Genomic DNA, 19,196 nt, shown 5'->3' with positions numbered 1-19,196 from the left:
GAATTTACTCCCTTATACTTTCCTCAGCCTCATCCTAAGATTGTTCTCTCCTTTCTTTCTGTCTATACCCAATGCACATGAAAAAGCCCTTGCAATAATGTATTCCCTTGTAATTTATAGGTCTTTACCCTCTTGACTACACTACAAATTAATGAATCCTTATACCCAGGCACTATGCCTCTGTTGTCTTGGTATCCTAGGTGGTTTGCCAAGGATGCGCCTCTTCCACATCCTATTAAATGGTCCAGAATTCTGAGGGACAGGCAGGATAACCTACACCAGAGGAGGTTAATAATTATTAAAAAGAAAATAATGAGGGATGGAGAGTTGGCTCAGAGGGTAAAGGTACTTGCCTTAAAACATGCGGAAATTCTAACATATGCTACAATGTCGATAAACCTTCAAGACATTATGTTGAATGGAATAAGCCAGACAGAAAATGATAAATACTGTATATTTTCTATCACACCAAGTAGACTACTACAAAGTAATATGCTTGTTGCCAGGAATTTGGTGCTATCGTGTGGCCAGTTACTATATTAAGAGGGACAGAGTTTCAATTTGAGGAGATGAAAGTTTTGGAATTAATAGTGTTAATGATTATAAAGCAAGATGATTGATGCCATTGAAGTGTATATTTAAGGATGCTACCATTGGTCCCATTTATGTTGCATTTTTTATCATAATTTAAAATCTAAAAGAAGGGCTGGAAGTGTTGCTCAGTGGTTAAGAGTACTTGCAGCTCTTACAGAGGACTTGAGTTCAGTGCCCAGCAGTTCATGACCACTTGGACCTCTGGGTCCAGGGAATGCAATAGCCTCTGGCCTCATATACATAATGCACATAAATTAAAATTGATAAACTTTTAAAGTAAAATAAAAAGTCTCCCAAAACAATCGCCACCACAACAAAACTAAACACCTACCCCCACCTAATGAAAATAAGGTAATATACTCTAAGAGGTCTTTTGAGATGTGGGGTCCTTTGAGATGGGGTCTTACTATGCAGCCCTGTCTGGCCCGAAACTCACTATGTGTTATGTGGTATTTTGATTGCATTCTGATGCTCCCAAGACTGCCAATAAAAATTTGCTTTGAATCAGAGGGTGGAAGCTACTAGCTGACCAAAGTTAACCATAGAGGTTTTGGAGGAAGTTGTCGTGGCCTGCCATGTCTCTGCCTCAGGCCACTGTAGCCATGAGGTTGACCTGAGTGGGGGAGCGTGGACTTGGGAATTCCTAGTAACCCAACATCGATAAAGACCAAACACAGGCATCTTGTCATCTTTAGAGAGCTCTCAGTTCTATGCTGCAAAACTGGATTCTCTTGTTTATTCAGCATCTTCCAGGCTGTTTCGTTGAAAGACCCCCGGGAACTCAGGCCCCCAGGATCTCAGCCCAGGACCCCGGTCACCCCAATCACCAGGTGGAGTCGAAAGCTTGATGCAAACTGCATGAGGCTTTATTGTAGTTGTTTAAAGAGCTAACCCCACATTAGCTCGGGTCTTTCACCCATCCACCATGGCAGGTGGCTGGGAAAGACCCTTCGAAGTGTCTGCATAGAGATCTTATGGGGCAGTGTAAGGGGAGTGTCTAGGGGTACACCCAGGCTCAGGATTGGTGTGCCTCTAGGCTTGGAGGGTTTGCCCTGTGTTGATTGGTCAACTGGTTGTTATGGCCCATAGGCCCTCCCAGGGTGGTTGCTATGCTCTGTGAATCATTGCTGTGCACTTGTCCTTAAAGCACACCCAGAACCGTGAAGCATAGCTCCACCAGCTAACTTCTGATTGGTTCCTTGCCACCAGGCAGGCATCTGACCTCCTAGTGACCAAGGCAAGGCCAGGCAAGTATGTGTTCGGCTGTTATGGCTGCTGAAATGGGGAACTGGTCCCTTCATCCTAACCATACTTCCCTGACTCTGAAGCCATTTCCCTCTCCTCTAGTCAACCCCTCTCTGCTAGATCCTTAACTCTATCTGTGTCTTCACTTGTTCCTTATACACCTAGCCCTCTGCCCTGGTACAGGCCTATTCAAATGCTTAGTCCTGTGGAGATGCAAACTAGGGGACATTCCCCACTGAGGCCATGCTACTCAATAGCAAATCAGCTAACATCTGCAATTCAATGCAGACCAGGAGCTCCCACTTACTGGAACCACTGGAAATTTCCTAATGGAATTTTCCTGGTCTCCAACAGGAAGTGTAGGGTCTTGATAATTTTTAGATCAAGGTATGAGAAAGAGGAAGGAGGGAGGCAGGGAGGGATGGAGAAGGTCACTTCTCTACTGATTCTCTGGTCATTCAGGTTCTTACCCCAGTATCTGACTCCCAAGTTTTGATGAAGAATAATTAGATAAACACTTCAACTATGTAGACCAGGTTGGCCTCAAACTCACAGAGATCTACCTGCCTCTTCCTCCTGGGTGCTTTAAGAGGTTTTTGTTATTGTTTTGTGTGTGTATGTGTGTATGTGTGTATGTGTAGTCCTTTGAGACCGGGTCTCACTGTGCATTCCTGTCTGACCTGGAACTCACTCTGTAGACCAGGCTGGCCTCAAACTTACAGAGACGCACCTGCCTCTTCTTCCCAGGTGCTCTGATTAAAGGCATGTGCTACTATGCATGGCATCTCTGAGATTTTTTAAAAATAATTTTGTATTTTATTCTTTCAAATTATTATACATGCACACATGTGTTTTGCTTTTGTCCATTTCTCCCTACCTCCCTCCAACTCCTCTTGGTTGTTAGAAGCTGACATTACTTAGTCATTTTCTTGTTTTTATGTTTTTCCAGGTGGCAGTTTCATTATTTTTCAAGCTCTCTATGTGGGGATTGGATACTCTACTTCATAATCATTCCTTTCTCATCTTCTTGCTCATTTGAATATTCTTTTAGAATGCTCACTCTGTGGATGTCTTTTTATTTATAATTTATTTTTTACATTCCAATCCCAGTTCCCCCTCATCCTTTCCTCCTACTGTCCCCTCCTTCCCCCATCCCACCTCCCATCCACTCATCAGAGAGGGTAAGGCCTCCCCTAGGATGTCAACAAAGTCTGTCCCATCACCTCCTTGAGGCAGGACCAAGGCACACCCCACTCCCATGTCTAGGTTGAGCAAGGTATCTCTCCATAGAGAATGGGCTCTTGAAAGTCAGTTTATGCATTATAGTTAGACCTTGGTCCACTGCCAGTGGCCTCATATATCACCTAAGCCACACCATTGTCATCTGTGTTTAGGGGCCTAGTTCAGTCCTATGCTAGTTCGTCAATTGAGCAAGTAGAGTCAGTGATCTCTTACTAGCTCTGGTCAGCCAGTTCTGTGGGTTTCCCCATCATGGTCTTGACTCCTTTGTTCATATTATTACTCCTCCCTCACTTGGATTGTATTTTGGGAGGTCAGTCCAATGGTTAGTTATAGATCTCTGCATCTGCTTCCATTTGTTTCTGGAAGGGGGATCTAGATTTTCTAGGGTTGTGGTTTGTAGACTGGTTATACTTTGCTTTATGTCTGGTATTCACTTATGAGTGAGTGCATACTATATTTGTCTTTCTGGATCTGGGTTACCTTACTCGGGATGTTTTTTTTCTAGTTCTGACCATTTTATAGATGTCATGTTACTTACCACTGAGTAGTACTCCATTGTGTAAGTGTGCCACATTTTCTTTATCCATTCTTCTGCTGAGGGACATCTAGATTTTTTCCAGGTTCTGACTATACAAATAATGTGGCTATGAACATAGTTAAGCAAACGTCCTGGTGGTGTGTGTGTGCCTCCTTTGGGTATATGCTCAAAAGTGTTATTGTGGATATCTTTTTATTCATTGAACTTTCAGTGCTTCTGGCAAATCTCTTTATGTGATCAGGAATGTCGCTTTTGAATATCAATGCATTGATATAAACTACCAAAGGCATGAAATGTGGTCCTGGACTTGCTTGAGGAAGGACTCTGTCCAATTACCATTTCAAGAGTGAGATCTTGGGTTCTCCAATTCATGTAAAAACTGGATAGCATTTATAGGGTCTTAACCAATGCTTTTATTCTCAGACTTACTGACATCTCTTGTTATTTGTATGTGTATGTATGTTGTGTTCATATGTGTGGATTTGTAGAGGCCAGAGGTTAACATCAGGATTGTCTATCACTTTCCACCTTTGAGACAGGTTTCTCACTGAACAGGTACTTCACCATTTAGCCTAGATTGGCCATCAAGGCTCTTCCTGTCTGTGCCACCCACTATTGAGGTTTCAGGCATGTGCCACCATACCCAGCTTTTGCATGAATGGTTGGGGCCTAACTTCAGGTCTTATGCTTGAGCAGCAAGCTCTTTCCACACTGAGCCATCTTATTAACCCTCTTCCTGATATTTCTGAACTATGTCCTATTTATAAACTCCTGATTAGGTCTTCTACATTGGTCTATTTGTGGCCCTTGATCCCATGATTTGAACTGCAAGATTCGATAGCCAGTTGTCCATCTTTCTTGGTATCAACTATATTAAAGTAAAATTATAGAAACATCACCATGTAAACATGGAGTAAACTGAAATGTTGATTCCTAAAAGAAATGAAAATTCATTCAGTTCGATTAACTCTTCTTTTTAATTATATACATTTGTTTTTTAAGTCATACAAAGTAATGCATTTTGTTGTGTCAATTTTCATACTATGTATCATTATGCTCCAGTGTTCTAATTCATCTTCCTTGCAAACAATTTTGAGTGCCCATGATGAGCAGGAATTCTCATGGGCATGATGAGTCATGACTGGGAAAATTGACTTTTGAAAGGAACACACACACACACACACACACACACACACACACACACACACTCTTTTGCTTTTTTCCAGAGAGTGGGCCATGGTGATGACAACCATGCAGATGCTGACCGATCACCTATATTTCTTCAGTTTATTGATTGTGTTTGGCAGATGACAAGACAGGTAAGAGATTTCAAGTGTATTTCCAACCTATTATAGCCTGATTCAAATATATCTCATGGTTGAAAATTAAATTTCCATTGTTGTTTCATTCAAAATGATTGTGTGTGTTAAAAATGGCCCCTTCTATTACTCTATATAGTTTGATTCTCATTCACTTAAAGATGTAAGTAGAAAAGTATAAAGAGTTTTCTTCTGCCAGTGGTTTTAGTCATTCCTCTTATCCACTACTGTGCAAATCAAGGCCCAACTCCACAGTTAATTCTGTTTCTACCTTTTCCCTTCTGTTAGTCCTCTGCTGTGCACTTACTCCAAGATTTCGTCCCACCTTAGAGTTTCTAGTTAATGAGGCAGTCTAGGGCATCTGAGAATCCTCAGATTTTGCTCACATAGCCCTTCACACACCAGAGTCACTGAGAAAAATGTGTGTCTAAGAGCCAGTAACAGGAAGCTCAGGAGCTTTTCATCATAACTTATTTTATCTTCCTAACTCCATTGAACAGGTCTCTGGTAAGCAAGGGAACATACAGGGTTCTTCCTTCCCTGAGTTAGTCAGGCCCTGCAGGTTTGCTTTAAATAAGGTACACTGAGATATTCCCTAGTCTCTAACATCCAAGTCTGAGTTTGGAGTCTTAGCCTTGGGATAGGAGACTGTACCAGAGACATGAACTTGGTCCCAGAAAGATGGAGAGAAGAGGCAGCACAGTTTTCCCCAGTGTATGTTGTTCAGCCTGACTTGAGTCTGAGTAAGTTGGAGACTGAGAACCAGGGCCTGGGTGCCATCCTTCCTATGCATCTGTGAAAAACTCCTGGCCATCTTCAGGGCTCCTCCAAATTCTGTGATGTTCATATTTGATGCTTCTGAAAGCCTTTTCAAACTTCTCAGAGGACATTTATCTCCTCACTGTGGAACGCTATGAATTACCATCATTGTTTGCTCACTGTGGACTACTATTACTGGTAGAAGTGTGTTGGGATGAGAAAATGTTAGGAACAAGTGCATTGCCCCTGCTGCCCTCCCCATCACAGTATAGACTGATTCTCAGCAGCATCCCCTGGGAACTTGGTGGCCATTCCAGGTCTAGGCCCACTACAGACCTCGAAGGCTAGAGCCAACACTCTGAGGTTCCCAAGCCCCCAGGCTCCTCTGATGTCACAGTGCTAGACCAGCCAGGCTGGAATTTGAACCACCACATGAATCCCCTTGGGTTCTTATTAAAATACCAGAATGTGAGTCAGTGACTGTATGCTGAAGTTTGCAGAGCTGCCTTTTTGATGCTATGAGTTCAAAGACTGTGGCAAGGGTCTAGGATACAGACCTACCTTTCAAAAGTGAGAAACAAGGGGAACAGATTTGGAATAGATCTTACAAGCCATTTCTTGCAACAGGCTCTTACCTTTAGACTTAGCATCAGCAAGCTGACAGGGGTCTTATGTTAACTGAGTTCCATATTATAAAGGATTAAAAGTAGGTCTGAGGGGAGCATGCCCAAGTGAAAGGTAACAGAAAAGACAGGCTGAGAAGGCCTAGAGGTTGATTGGAAGCCCTTCTCTTTATGGTACCCTACCAATGACAATACTCAGTGGTTGTTACATTCAAGAAAAGAAGGCATGAAACACATTTTAGAAAAATTAAATGCAAAAAATGTGATAACCATCTAATGGATATCAACTAGCTCATTTTCCCCAAATGCTTCTGAACATGCACATTGGCATGCAAATGTATATCTGTTCTTTCAAATTGATCTGCATTCCTCATACTGATTAGTGCTTATCTTTACCTCTAAACTGTTACTTTGTGCTGCTTATTGGTTTTTAAGAAAGAAAATAGGGGGTTTGAATAGAATAGTTCATGGGCCTCTCACAACTCTCTAATTTTGTTCATTAAATGTGAATATGTATAATTTTCCTTAAAATAACATTGGTACCTGAGGATAAGAGATAAGTGATGAGTCTTTAACTATAATCACCAAATTATTTTATATGTTATAAGCTAGTAAAATATGTATCCATGTAACATGATTTGCTCATTTTTTCATTTGCCTACTGCAAATTGAGTTCAGTCAGTATAAAAATCAGAAAAAATTCAGAATACAATGAGCTGTTTTTTATGTAGACAAACTACTATAAAAGGAAATAGAGAAAATGCTTGAGGGATTCTTTAGCATCTCAGAAACTTTCCATAGCATCTGTAGTTTAAAGGAACATTTACACTTTGGGATAACCCTTGATTCTTTTGTTCCTCAAAAAGTATAGAATTTCAGTGTACATTATGATGGATTTTTGAGACTACATTTTAGGTAAATTATAATAGTCTCTGGATAATGACAAGAAGACAAACTACAGCTTATAGAAACTTAATCTTTTGTTTGCAATTCCCTGGCACTACCACTATCCCTACTAGACTGTGTCCTGACTTATTTACTGCAACAGTGCTTTTTGAGAAATTGCCATCTTGACTCAGCCACCCAGTAGGATAGATGGAACCTGGGCTTCTGGTTTTCATGAATGCTATCATGCTTGAACTGAGCCTAGCCTGCTTTTGTCCTTCCATACCTGGCACCCAGTTGGCCACACTAAAGCTTTGAGAACACATCCACCCACACTTTCATATCCAGAATATAGACTTCTAGACTAGGTATAAATATTCAGTGTCTCCGTTGGCTCAGGCTACTATCCTACGTACTAGCTTACCAACAGTTAGGAAACATGTGTGTCAGTGGTTGTCATGCAAGAGATGTCAAGATTAGACATGGTAGTATGCAAGCATCACTCTGACTGAATAATAGAATTTGTTTGCTTTTGCAGTGCTGGGGATTGAATCTGGAGCCTTGCACATTCTAGACAAGTGTTTCATAACTACAATACCTGATCCCTGCCCAAGAATAGGTCTTTAGTGTAAACTGACTTGATGTAAATATAATTACTTCTGTTTATTTGCTTTTGTTCTAGGTTCTTATGCTTCATTCAACAGAGTATATTTCAGTGATATAAATTAGAACTCTGTCATATGGCAGGCACTCAGTACAGGCTTGCTGATGAGATAGTTATTATTTCCAGATGTCTCATGGTTGCTAAATGATTGTTACTGGCTGGAACCTGTTAGCAAGTGCTAATAATCTTCAATGAAATTCTGAAAAACGATATTATTCACTGCCTAAAACAATTGAGGTGGCCATGTGGTTTATCTCTTTAATCTGTTAAAATGACTAATTGTAGTAATTGGATTTTTTTTTGTAACAGTGATTTACACTGTTGAACCAGCTTTGTATTCCTAGGATAAACCAGAGTTTGTCATATAATGTTACCCTTTTTATATACTACTAAATTCAGTTTGTTTGCATATTGGTGATGATTTGGAAGTATGAGTTCAGGGAGTTTTATCTGTGGGAGAGTTCTTAAGTATGACTAGTCTCTAATACATATAAAGCTAGTTACATATTATGTTCCTCTTGAATCCCTTTTGATAAATGTTGAACCTGGAGAGCTCCTCCTCACTCTGTGGCCTACAGTGTACCTCCAGGCAGAAAGCAGGTCCAATAACAGTGCTTTCTTCATTGACCACAGTTCCATGTTGCATACTGCCAGTATCTAAAGACTTTTGTTTTGTGTATTTTATCCAGCTTTCTAGTTCTTTCTGGCAGAAGGATAACTCTGGGCTTTGTTCTACCATGTGAGAAACTGGAAGCTACCTAGTTTTTTTTTTTTTTTTTTTTTTTTTTTTTTTTTTTTTTTTTTTTTTGAGGGGGAAGGTATTGAAGAGCACAACAAATTTTGTTGGCTATAGTTGTTTCTTAACAAGATATATCATCTTGGACTTGAAATTCTCAATTAGTTGAATTTTGCATGTACTGTTTGCTTTTTAATCTGACCGTATTCCATATGGTAGTCTGTCTTATTCTCTCACAAATAAGTGATATGATTTTGTTTTATAAATTAGACTTCAAGACTAAACTTTATTTTTTTCCTCTTCATTTAAGTTCCCCTCAGCATTTGAGTTTAACGAATTATTCTTGATTACAATTTTGGATCACCTCTATAGCTGTCTTTTTGGAACCTTTTTGTGCAACTGTGAGCAACAGCGCATCAAAGAGGTATGTGTATTTGCTCCCCCTATTGCTCAGGCACCTTTCCTAGTAAGGTCTACCAGAAGGGGACCTGAATGGAATGAGGACTTGGCTCCTAGTCCCACTGGTGCTTGTAAATGGTGCAGAGTAGTAGGAGAGATGGCCTACATGCTTTTCCAGGACTTTAGCAGTCTAAGCATAGGTGTAAAACTTATAGAAGCAGGAACCCAACAAGCCCACAGCTCTCTAAGGTGTAGGACATAATCCATACTTCCATAGCTCAATTTGATGGAACCCTGTTAACTTTTTAAAAATATTTTATTTATATTTTATGTATATAAGAATGGTACCATTGGGAGCCAGAAGAGAGCATCAGACCCCATAGATCTGGAGTTCTAGACAGGATGTGGAACCAGATGGGTGCATGGAACCAAACCCAGATCCTCTCTAAGTGTCAAGTGTTTTTAACAGCTGAGCCACCTCTCTAGCCCTTCTGTTAACATCTTAATTTTTAAAGAGGGGCATTAAATAGTAAATATAATGGCATGTGAATCTAATGTCAATAAGGATGTTCAAAGCAAAACAAAGGAAATTCACAACAGCAGAATGAAATCTATGAACTGTATCTTTACCAACTTTTGTAAAATAGGGAGTACAAGATTTATTCTTCATTTTTTTAAAAAATAGCTCAGCATAGATTACATAACACAAAATTTACTCATCCAAAGTATACAGTTCAGTAAATCTGATATTTAATTTCATAAATATTTTAGCAACCCTCTTGGAAAATCCTATAACTATTAGCAATTATTCCCCATTTCCACAGCAACTAGAAACCACTAAACTGCCTATTCTGGACATTTCTTATAAAAGGACTCATAGAATATGTGAATATTTTTGAGTAACCTACTTTATCTAGTGTAACAATTTCAAGGTTCATCATATGTCAGAATATTCCTTTTTATGGTTAAGCAATATTCCTTTATGTGAATAGAGCACATTTTGTATGTTCATTCATTGATTGATATTTCAGTTTTTTTCTTTTTGTGGCTCTTTTGAATAATGTTGCTACGAACGTTCATATACAAGTTCTGTCACTTTGCTGTCCTTTCTCACGGGTATGTGCCTAAGAATAGAGTTATTGGATCATGCAGTGACTGTTTAACCTTTTGTAGAACCCCCAGAATATTTTCCAAAGCAGTTACACTATTTTACATCCTTAGCAGTAACATTCTGCAGGTGTTAGTCTCCCCACATTTGCTAGTACTTATGATCTTTCCTCTCAAAACAAACATGCCAGTAGGTAGTGTGATACAGTTATTTTGTTTACATTTCCCTAATGATAAATGATATTACGCATCTTCTCATATGCTCATTTGACATTTATTTGTTTTCTGTGGAAAACATCTCTTCAGTTCTTTGACTATTTTTTTGTGTTTAAAAAATCTTGACTGTTCAATTCCTTATTACATTTTTATGTACAAGTCACTTTTATATGATTTATTAACTTTTTTCTCTCATTCCATGGGGTTTTTCACTGTCTTGATGGTATACTTCAAAGCACAAAAGTGTTTAACTTTGATAGCATCTGATTTATTTTTTATGTTGTTTGTTCTTTGACTAGCTAAGAAAACATTGTTCAACCCAAGGCCACCAAGATTTGATCCTGTTTTTCTTCAGAAAATGTTTCAGTTTTAGCTTTTACATTTAGGTCTGTGATCCTATTTGTAGATAGCATTCACAAAAGTCCAACTCTATTCCTTTATGTTGGCTATCTAGTTGTCACAGTTCTGGTTCTTGCAAAGACTTGTTTTCCCCATTGAATTGTATTGTTATTCTTGTTGAAAAATCAGTTGAATGAAGCTGTGTATGGTAATGCACGCCTTTAATCCCAGCAGTTGGGAGGCAGAGGCAGGTGGATCTCTATGTTCAAGCCTGGTCTACAGAGTGAGTTCTGGGACCACAGGGCTACACAGAGAAATCCTGTCTCAAAAAATAAGACAAACAAAAAATTAGCTGACTGTAAATGTTACACAAATTAATTTCTGCACTCCATTCTATTCCATTGACTACATGTCTGTTTTTATACTAGCAACACAGGTATTAATTATTATAACCTTAAAATAAGCATGAGTCTTCCCACATCTTCCTTTTTCAAGATTGCTTTGGCCACGCTGAATCCTTTGACTTTTTAGTAATGTTTCTTTTATAAATGCCATATGTAAATAATGAAGTACTCATAATTCTATGAGAATCCTGTAGGTTTACAGATCCTGTGAAAATAGACCTCATAGAAAGTAGGCAGTCCCATGAGCTACAGAAATGTAGAACATTTACTTGGTTTTATTTTTTATTTGTGTGACTTTTTTTACCTTTTAATCCAATGTTTAATGATTATCTGCCCCATTGTAACCAGACATTTGGGTGTTTATTCGGATGAACAAATCTAATTGTTAAAACATTTCTAAAGTGTATACTGTAAAATTGAGAGGGAGATATAAATGTGATGGAAATATGAAGCTTTTCCAGTCTGCCGCCCTGGTGTTTTTCTGCAGATAGCTATGCCATTGCAGGGCATCCTAAATGCAAATTCGACCAACATTTCTGAAGAGTCACAAAAACAAATATGAATCCAGAATAAAGTATGCATTTATTACTGATGAGTCTGCTTATCTTGTAGATGCTAGAAAGTTCTTATCCCACCTTCTCACAGATACAGTTACCTGATGTCGCCTAACTTCAACACTATTTTCCTGGGAAAGCACACATGTCGTATGTAGCATGAGGCTGTGCAGAGCCAGAGGGGTGGGCCTTAGTAAATGTGCATAGATTTTTTCAGTGTTTGAATTCATTTAGTTATCCAAATTCTTCCCTTTATGAAATACTAATCCTGGAGGCTGTGGAGAAAAGCTTATTTCAATGTACTGCTTTTTTTCTTTTTCAGGATATATATACAAAGACTATATCTTTATGGTCTTACATCAATAGCCAGCTAGATGAATTTTCAAATCCCTTCTTTGTGAATTATGAGAACCATGTGTTATATCCTGTTGCTAGTATGAGTCACTTGGAATTGTGGGTAAATTATTATGTACGATGGAATCCACGGATGAGACCACAGGTAATTTTCTGTTCTTCTTTTCAGAAGAGTATGTCTTTCTTTCCAAATGAAGTTGGTGACATAAAAATGTATGTTTAGTAAATACTGTTATATTGAGGTCAAGAAGGTTCCATCTTTTGTGTTCCCATTCCAGAAGGTTCCTCCCACATACCAACCACGATACTACTTGTTGACTTAGAGTTCAAACTCTTACATGTCTGCCTTCTACTGACAAAATGGTAGAGTATTATCTCTTGCTGTGTTTGGTACTGAATCTTATAAATTGCTGGGAGGTATTGTGGACAGCACAGTACCTCCCTCTGTGTCCCGACCCGCAGGATGTCAACCTGGGGCAAGAGAGTCAGGGATAGGGAATGGGGACAAAAGATGCAGAAAGAACGACCACAAGACAGGATTCTGATCAAGTGGTAAACTTTACTTTTCTCAGGCTAGCTTATATAGTCAGGATATGGGGAGGGGTAGAATGGATTGTTTGTGCACCAGGTGTTGGTATAAGCAGGATATTAGGAAGTCACAAAGAGGATGTTTGGCAGGGTAAAGAGTTGATGAGTAAGAGGTCCAGGAAGGGTTGCGTAGGTGACTGAGCCTGTGGGTGGAGGACTGGCTTAAGTTGTTTATTTTCTTGAGCTGAGGTTCTAAGGAGCTGCTAGGTAAAGGTTAACTATGTGGCCTGCCAAGCATGGCCTAGGATCTCATGCCCAGCCCTGAGATTTGGCTCCCAACACCTCTGCTAGTGTACATATGGAGGTAGTGAAGGCCTGTGGCAAATGCACTGAGGTTGACTTATAATAGGAAGAGGGTATGTGATGAGTTGTAGAGTAGGTACAGCGTGAACGAGGAGTAAAGTTTCCCACCCTGCTACATTACTTCACAGTAACGTAACATTTTTTGAAATTAAAAAATGTGCAGTACACAACAGAAGCCAGTCAAACAAGCCTCCCACCTGTTCTGTTCAGTGGCTAAGCTCTTGCTGCACATCAAGTCCTGCCAGGTAGGGCTCCTGGGGTGCTCACCTGATCAGCTACACCAGAGTTTTGACACAGCCTTGCTCCCCACCCCTAATTTTCTTCACATAGGTAGCCAGGTCTGGTAGGGTGTAGGTCTAGAGAGATGACAGACAGAGGCAGCCTTCTGCTGAGATATTTTGTCTTGAGTTTACTACTCTGCAAGTTTAAAGGTTGACCAACAGGAACATGTTGTTAGGTCTTTAACATCACTAATTTCATTAGTCAAGGACCAGAAACTTGCCCTGTCTTCATCTATCCTTCTCACCTGGTGTCTTTACAATCTCCATTTCTTCCCTAAACCCCACTAGGTACCCATTTTAATTTTTCTTTGCCCAGGATGGAAGCCCAGCGAGTACCATCACTTTATTAGCCTCTCTCACCTAGGCAGCGTGCTCACTTTTAGGTTCAGCTATGAGCTTCAACTGAGATGTCCACATCTCCTCCCAGATCTTCTGTTGTCTGCCCCTGCAGCCCAGGCTGAGCACATTTGCCTCATTTTCTGATTCTTTCTTGTTACATTCCATTTGTTGCACATGGCTAGAGCTTTCTTCCTCCACATTCTGAGTTAGCCCTGTCACTCTTGGGACCTCAGAAATATTCTCTGGAACTATGTGATCAGAACAGAGGCCAGCACTGTGCTCCTCACCAGGCCCTAGGTCCAGGCCCTATGCTCCTCTTGGCCTATACCTCCACTGCCCCTTCTCCTCTTCCAGTGCCAGTAGCTCCTCAGAGCCCCACAGAAGTGTAAGTGCAAAGGGCATGTCTGTGATTCATTGGAATCCAGAATTACTGCTAGTGCCTTTCTAACCTTATCAGTATTTTTGTAGTGTGTTATTTCAGGGTCCCATGAACACTTCTTTTTCAGTAAGTAGAATTGGATTCATCAAAAATCTGTTACTATTTTATTAGTATATGTTGTATAGTTGTACATACAGGCATTTCTGTTATGATATTTCCATATATAATACGTACTGTTCTTTGACTATAATCAGCTATTATTGCCCATTCACCCATTCACCCTTTCCCCTTTCCACATCCCTAATAGTTCTCCTTTACTTAACTATATTTCTCTTGTCCAGATTTCTCATGTAGCTTAGGACCCAAACCTTTCACTTCCAGCAGCTTCCTTCTGCTGTATGTTTCTGTCATGCTTAGACACTTGGGCTGTACTGTGTTGAAAACTGATCACTTTGTATTTCTTAGAAAAGGTAACTAAGTGGTAGTCTTGATGACTCATGACTAGTCATATATAGTGGATAGAATATCTAACGATATTAGGGGAATACCCAGTCAGTGCATTCTGGGAACTGGGTGGCTTCTCAAGGACTGTGGGAGTTGCCCTCTGCCCATATTCTGTGCTTAGTATGTTGCAAACTTGAAGGGTGATGAAGCTAGGTAGAAAGCATCCTCATGGCTATGTAGATTCCTTCTGCTAGTGCTTAACAACACATCTTCATTGCATACACCTGGGGTGGAGAAGCAACAGGGACCAAGCCATTCATAAAACCTATAGCCTGTCAGAGAGTCTATCTCCAAATGCAGAGTGCAGACAATTTCCTATAAAGGTAAGCAAATCAGGCTTGATTGCAAAGCATTACCACCTGTGACTGGGCTAAATGATCCCACGGGTGTGGCAAATACCACAGAGATCCTAAGGGAGAAATGGAGCATTTTCCCAGCACACAATAGCCTCTGGAGCCAGCCTTTGCTATGTGAATGGCATTTCTGTCTTTCTCTTCCTGTAGCCTGCCAAAATGGAGTTGTATTTTTTTTTAATCTTACTGTTTGAAGTCATCTGGCTGCCTTTGCTCTTTTTCCTCTTGTCAGTCTTGCAAGGTCTCTCTCACCTCTCTAAGAAGGATGATTGCCAATAATACTCAGGATGGTAGTTTCAAGTGTTTGAGTGTGTAGAAGCAGGACCTGGTAAGGTGGGCTGGAGAGGCTTAGACTGAGGCTTAGAGGCCAAGGTCAGGATATTACTATTTGTCTTGGGGAAGTAGCCACCGAGGCTGGTAAGCAGCGAGCCATATTGTCTCCCTGAGGCTTAGGACTAAGTCTAATAGCTGCTGTTATTGACTAATGAATGGGAAAAGGAATAGTGTTCTCCAGACCCACCACATGCTTCCTTTGTCCCCGACTGGTGACCTCTTTGCTGCTCAACATCATCTCCAGTCTGAGCAATCTATAAGGCCATTTCTGTCTATAAGGGTAAAGCTGGCTCTCCAGTCTCTAGCTCCTAGTTGGTACTGAGGATGTTTGTTAGCTTAGAAAGCTGGTAATGATGAACACAAATACTAGGACCTTTTCTTTGTTGTGCTCCCCCACCATCATCAGGGGGTCTAAAAGATAATCAGGGTAAATCAATGAAAAAAGTACTAAATGGGAAGCAAAGGACTGGTCTTCCTGGAACACCTGTGTCCTGGCATTGCCCTCCAGGGGCTTCCTGCCAGCTCCTTTTCCAACTGATGAAAACACAGAGCTCTATGTAGAAGGAAGTGCTGACTTAACAAGTGTTTGCAGTCGGTGGAGCTATTTTTAAAAATGCACAAGTACAGGGATAATGGAGCTGGGGTCTCATATGAACCCTGCTTAGTCCAGCAGCTGGGAAGAAGCTACCTGCAATTCTGACTCTTCCAAAGGCTGCCTGTCTCTGAGTCTGCACATGGAAGCCTTGGGTGACTTGTGACTGCTACACCTGGACCTATTTGCTCCTTCCTGAGAGCAAAAGAGAATGGAGTAAGGATGGCCTGCCAGCCTCAGTGCCTTTTCATGCCTAGCTTGTCTCCAGGAGCTGCAGGACAGACTGGGTAGCCATCAAAAGCTCATAACTTGTGGAGACAGGATCACTGTGTTGGTTAGTTTTATGTCAATGTGACACAGGCTAGAGTTATCTGGGAAGAAGGACATTCAATTGAGAAAATGCCTCCTGAATGATGATTGATGTGGAATGGTAGTGCCACCCCCAGGCTCATGGTCCTTCTGTAAGGAAGCAGTCTGGGAAAACTATGTGGAGCAAGCCAGTAAGCAGAATTCTTCCATGGCCTCTTCTTCAGCTCCTACATCCAGGTTCCTGCTTTGAGTTCCTGCCCTGGCTTCCCTCAAAGATTGTGACCTGAGAATTGTAAGCTGAAATAAACCCTTTCCTACACATGTTGGTTTTGATTTTGGTATACTATCACAGTAATAGAAACCCTGACCTTGTTCGACAATCACTGTACACTTGGTTGTATCATGAATAATGAAAACCAAGAGACAGATATATTATTCATGCTACACTTGGTGAAAGATTGGTCAGTGATCTAGAAGACTGGGTACGTAGGCATCTGGGTGGTAAAATAACCATTATGCTATGAGCCTAGGTACTGAAATGCTGTATGTGGAACAAACCATGCTCTAACAACAGTATGCTAACACCCTTGTCTCTGTTCCCTGCCAGATGCCAATTCACCAGAATCTCAAGGAGCTTCTGGCTGTCAAAGTTGAGCTGCAGAAGCGTGTGGAGGACCTGCAGCGGGAGGTGGCCACCCGAACCATCTCTTCTTCTTCTGAGAGGGGCTCCTCACCTACCCACTCAGTCACTCCTGTCCACACCTCAGTCTGATGGACAAGGCTAGTGTCCTGGGCCATCCTGCTGCTCTGCTGTCTTTCAGCAGCTCAGGAACCAGGCCATTGATGTTATTGTTCTAGCTTGTCATTTTAGGATTAGGCCCCAGGACCATTTGTGTGGCTAGGTGGCAGCTCCTATTGTTAACAAATACTTGTTTTGTGTGAACAGCCTGTGACCCACTTGAGGGCAGTCTCACAGGGAAGCAACATGCCACACCCACCTGTGAACGTCCTTGTCTTGTACAGGTAGCTTGGGAGAAGCTACATTGAATGCAGTGCCGTATTTCAGCTTAAGAGGATCTCATACCACTTCTTTGCAAGTTAAGTCCTTTGTTAGGAATAACCTGTTCACATATAGAACGCATCATCAGCCATGTGGTTTCTTCTTTCAGCCTTTGGCACAATTTGACAACTTTTTAAAGGAAATGTTAGTGTGGCAAATGGACCACTGCTACCTGTTCTACAGTTATCTTCATGCAAGAAGTCCTCCTGTACAATTGGTACAATATGTACTGCTGTGTACATACAAGGTATTTTTTAAAGAGAAACATGCCTTTATTTTCCTATGCCCTTTTTTATGTTTAGAATAGTTGTCTCAGGAGTCATCTGCTGAACTGTGCTGTATGAGAAATTCTTGCCTAAGAGAATTCATGCTGACTTTTGTGTGGTACATTTGAATTAAGATTTCAGATGTGTTATCTCAGTGGCAATGTAGTATTGTCCTGTAACTCTGGTACTTGCTGTTTGAGGTGGCACATCCCATTCACTCATTGATAGAGGTAGCAGCAGGTTCCCTCAGGATGTAGCAAACTATGACTGCTTGTTGCAGGTAAACTGAGGACTCAAGCAGCAATTCTCTGTGTGTGGTGGCCTCCCTCTATGACAGCTCTATAAAGGATCAAGTCTTGGGGATTGCTCTGGCCATTGGACCTTGCATTCTGCCACCTGTTAAGATGGCCAGCACCCATATCAGAGCAAATCTGCTTTCACCTGTTAGATACATGGACACTATGTCTTCATTTATCCCAATCTCTTCTCAGTGTCTTTACATGGCTGCCTTCCATACTTTAAAGCAACCATTGTGCTACAGCTTTGCTTGGGAAAGCATAGCATGCTCTTCCTTGCTTTTCCTTTCTCAGAGTCAGCCCCAGCTATCCAGACCTCTCTCCATGGTTAGCAAATGAGCTCTGATACTCCATCAGTCCTTCTAGGAATGAATTTCCCATCAGCTCCTCGGTGTGCAGTGCCAGCAGCCCCACCCCCACTGCCATACCCATTTCTGCATGTCACTGGGTTCTTCAGAGTTGGGCATAGATCCATTGCATCTTCCTCTGGTCAGTGTCAAATCACTGGATGCCATGAAGTCCTACATGTTGACCTCAATTTTCAAAATTGTATTCTTAAAGAGTTTTCTACAACTGAATGCATAGAAAATAGATGTTTATTCAACTTGGAACCTTCTGATTCTAACAGAAAACTATCCAACCTTAAAATAACTAGAGACATTTATTCAAAGTTTCATAAGCTAAGATAAAGTCTCCATTTTTATCATCTGGGGGATTTGTTTCTAAACTATAGTTCAAGTGATAATTAACTTTTGATTTATTCTCCTCATATATACAAAATCTTATTTGTAAATGGATAAACTGCCATGTCTGAGGTAGGACTGCTGTGAGTTCAGGGTCAGCTTTGGCTATATATTGAGTTCTGTACCAGCTGGGCTCTATTGTGGAACCCTGTCTCAAAGTCAATACCAAAAAGAAAATAACAAACTATAATACTTTTCCTTCATATGCTTTTTAAAACTGGGAACATTAAACAATTTTCCCTAGAAATACTGTATAATTGCCCAACAACAATAGGACTATTAAACATAGGGTGGACTGGATGATGCTTTGACAGAACCAGAGAGGCCATGGGGGCCCTGATTAGTAAGGTCAGCTAGCCTGGTACAGATGGCTGGTGGAATGGTGATCTGGTCCTGGTCAGGCCATGTCCTCCCAGCTGTGTGCCTGCAACACCCATAGAAATTCCATTGGATTTTAAAGAAGCACAAGAGAGTATTTCCCTTTGTATGTTTCTAGCACAGAACTGTTTCTAAAACAACTTGAAGTGTAGTTTTCTTATCTAAGCAATTATTTCATGTTTGTTTTATTTAAATACTAGAATGTAAAACCTTTAAGGTTCAGATTTTTAAACAACTAGTACAATACTGTATTTGCCTCATCTGATGCACTGTATTCCAACCTGTAATTAAAATTATAATATGTTTGCTCCCTGGTCTTTTTGTTGTCTCTCTCTTTTAACCATTCCAGTAGGTTTTTCCCCTGAAGAAAATGAGTACTAATAAAGTACTATGTGTTGGATGATTACTATGTGCCTGCCACAGTTAACATATGTAAAGTGCCCAGTGAGATTTGATTGACTTACTAAGTTGTTAGTGATTTATTGTGAGTCATA

At 40.6% G+C, this 19,196-nt stretch overlaps 1 protein-coding gene across 1 annotated transcript in view; it reads left to right on the top strand.

Moving 5' to 3' along the window:
• Nucleotides 1–19,017, top strand: part of Mtmr1 (myotubularin related protein 1) — a 67,976-nt gene extending 48,959 nt beyond the window's left edge. Inside the window, 4 exon segments of the mRNA XM_027432237.2 lie at nt 4,846–4,938; nt 8,916–9,029; nt 11,947–12,123; nt 16,567–19,017. Coding sequence (XP_027288038.1) covers nt 4,846–4,938; nt 8,916–9,029; nt 11,947–12,123; nt 16,567–16,731 — 549 coding nt within the window. The 3' untranslated portion in view covers nt 16,732–19,017.
• The last annotated feature ends 179 nt before the right edge of the window (nt 19,018–19,196 follow it).

This window comes from Cricetulus griseus, chromosome X, assembly GCF_003668045.3.
Source record: "Cricetulus griseus strain 17A/GY chromosome X, alternate assembly CriGri-PICRH-1.0, whole genome shotgun sequence".
NCBI classification, from domain to species: Eukaryota; Metazoa; Chordata; class Mammalia; order Rodentia; family Cricetidae; genus Cricetulus; species Cricetulus griseus.
This window is presented reverse-complemented; position numbering and strand designations above follow the sequence as displayed.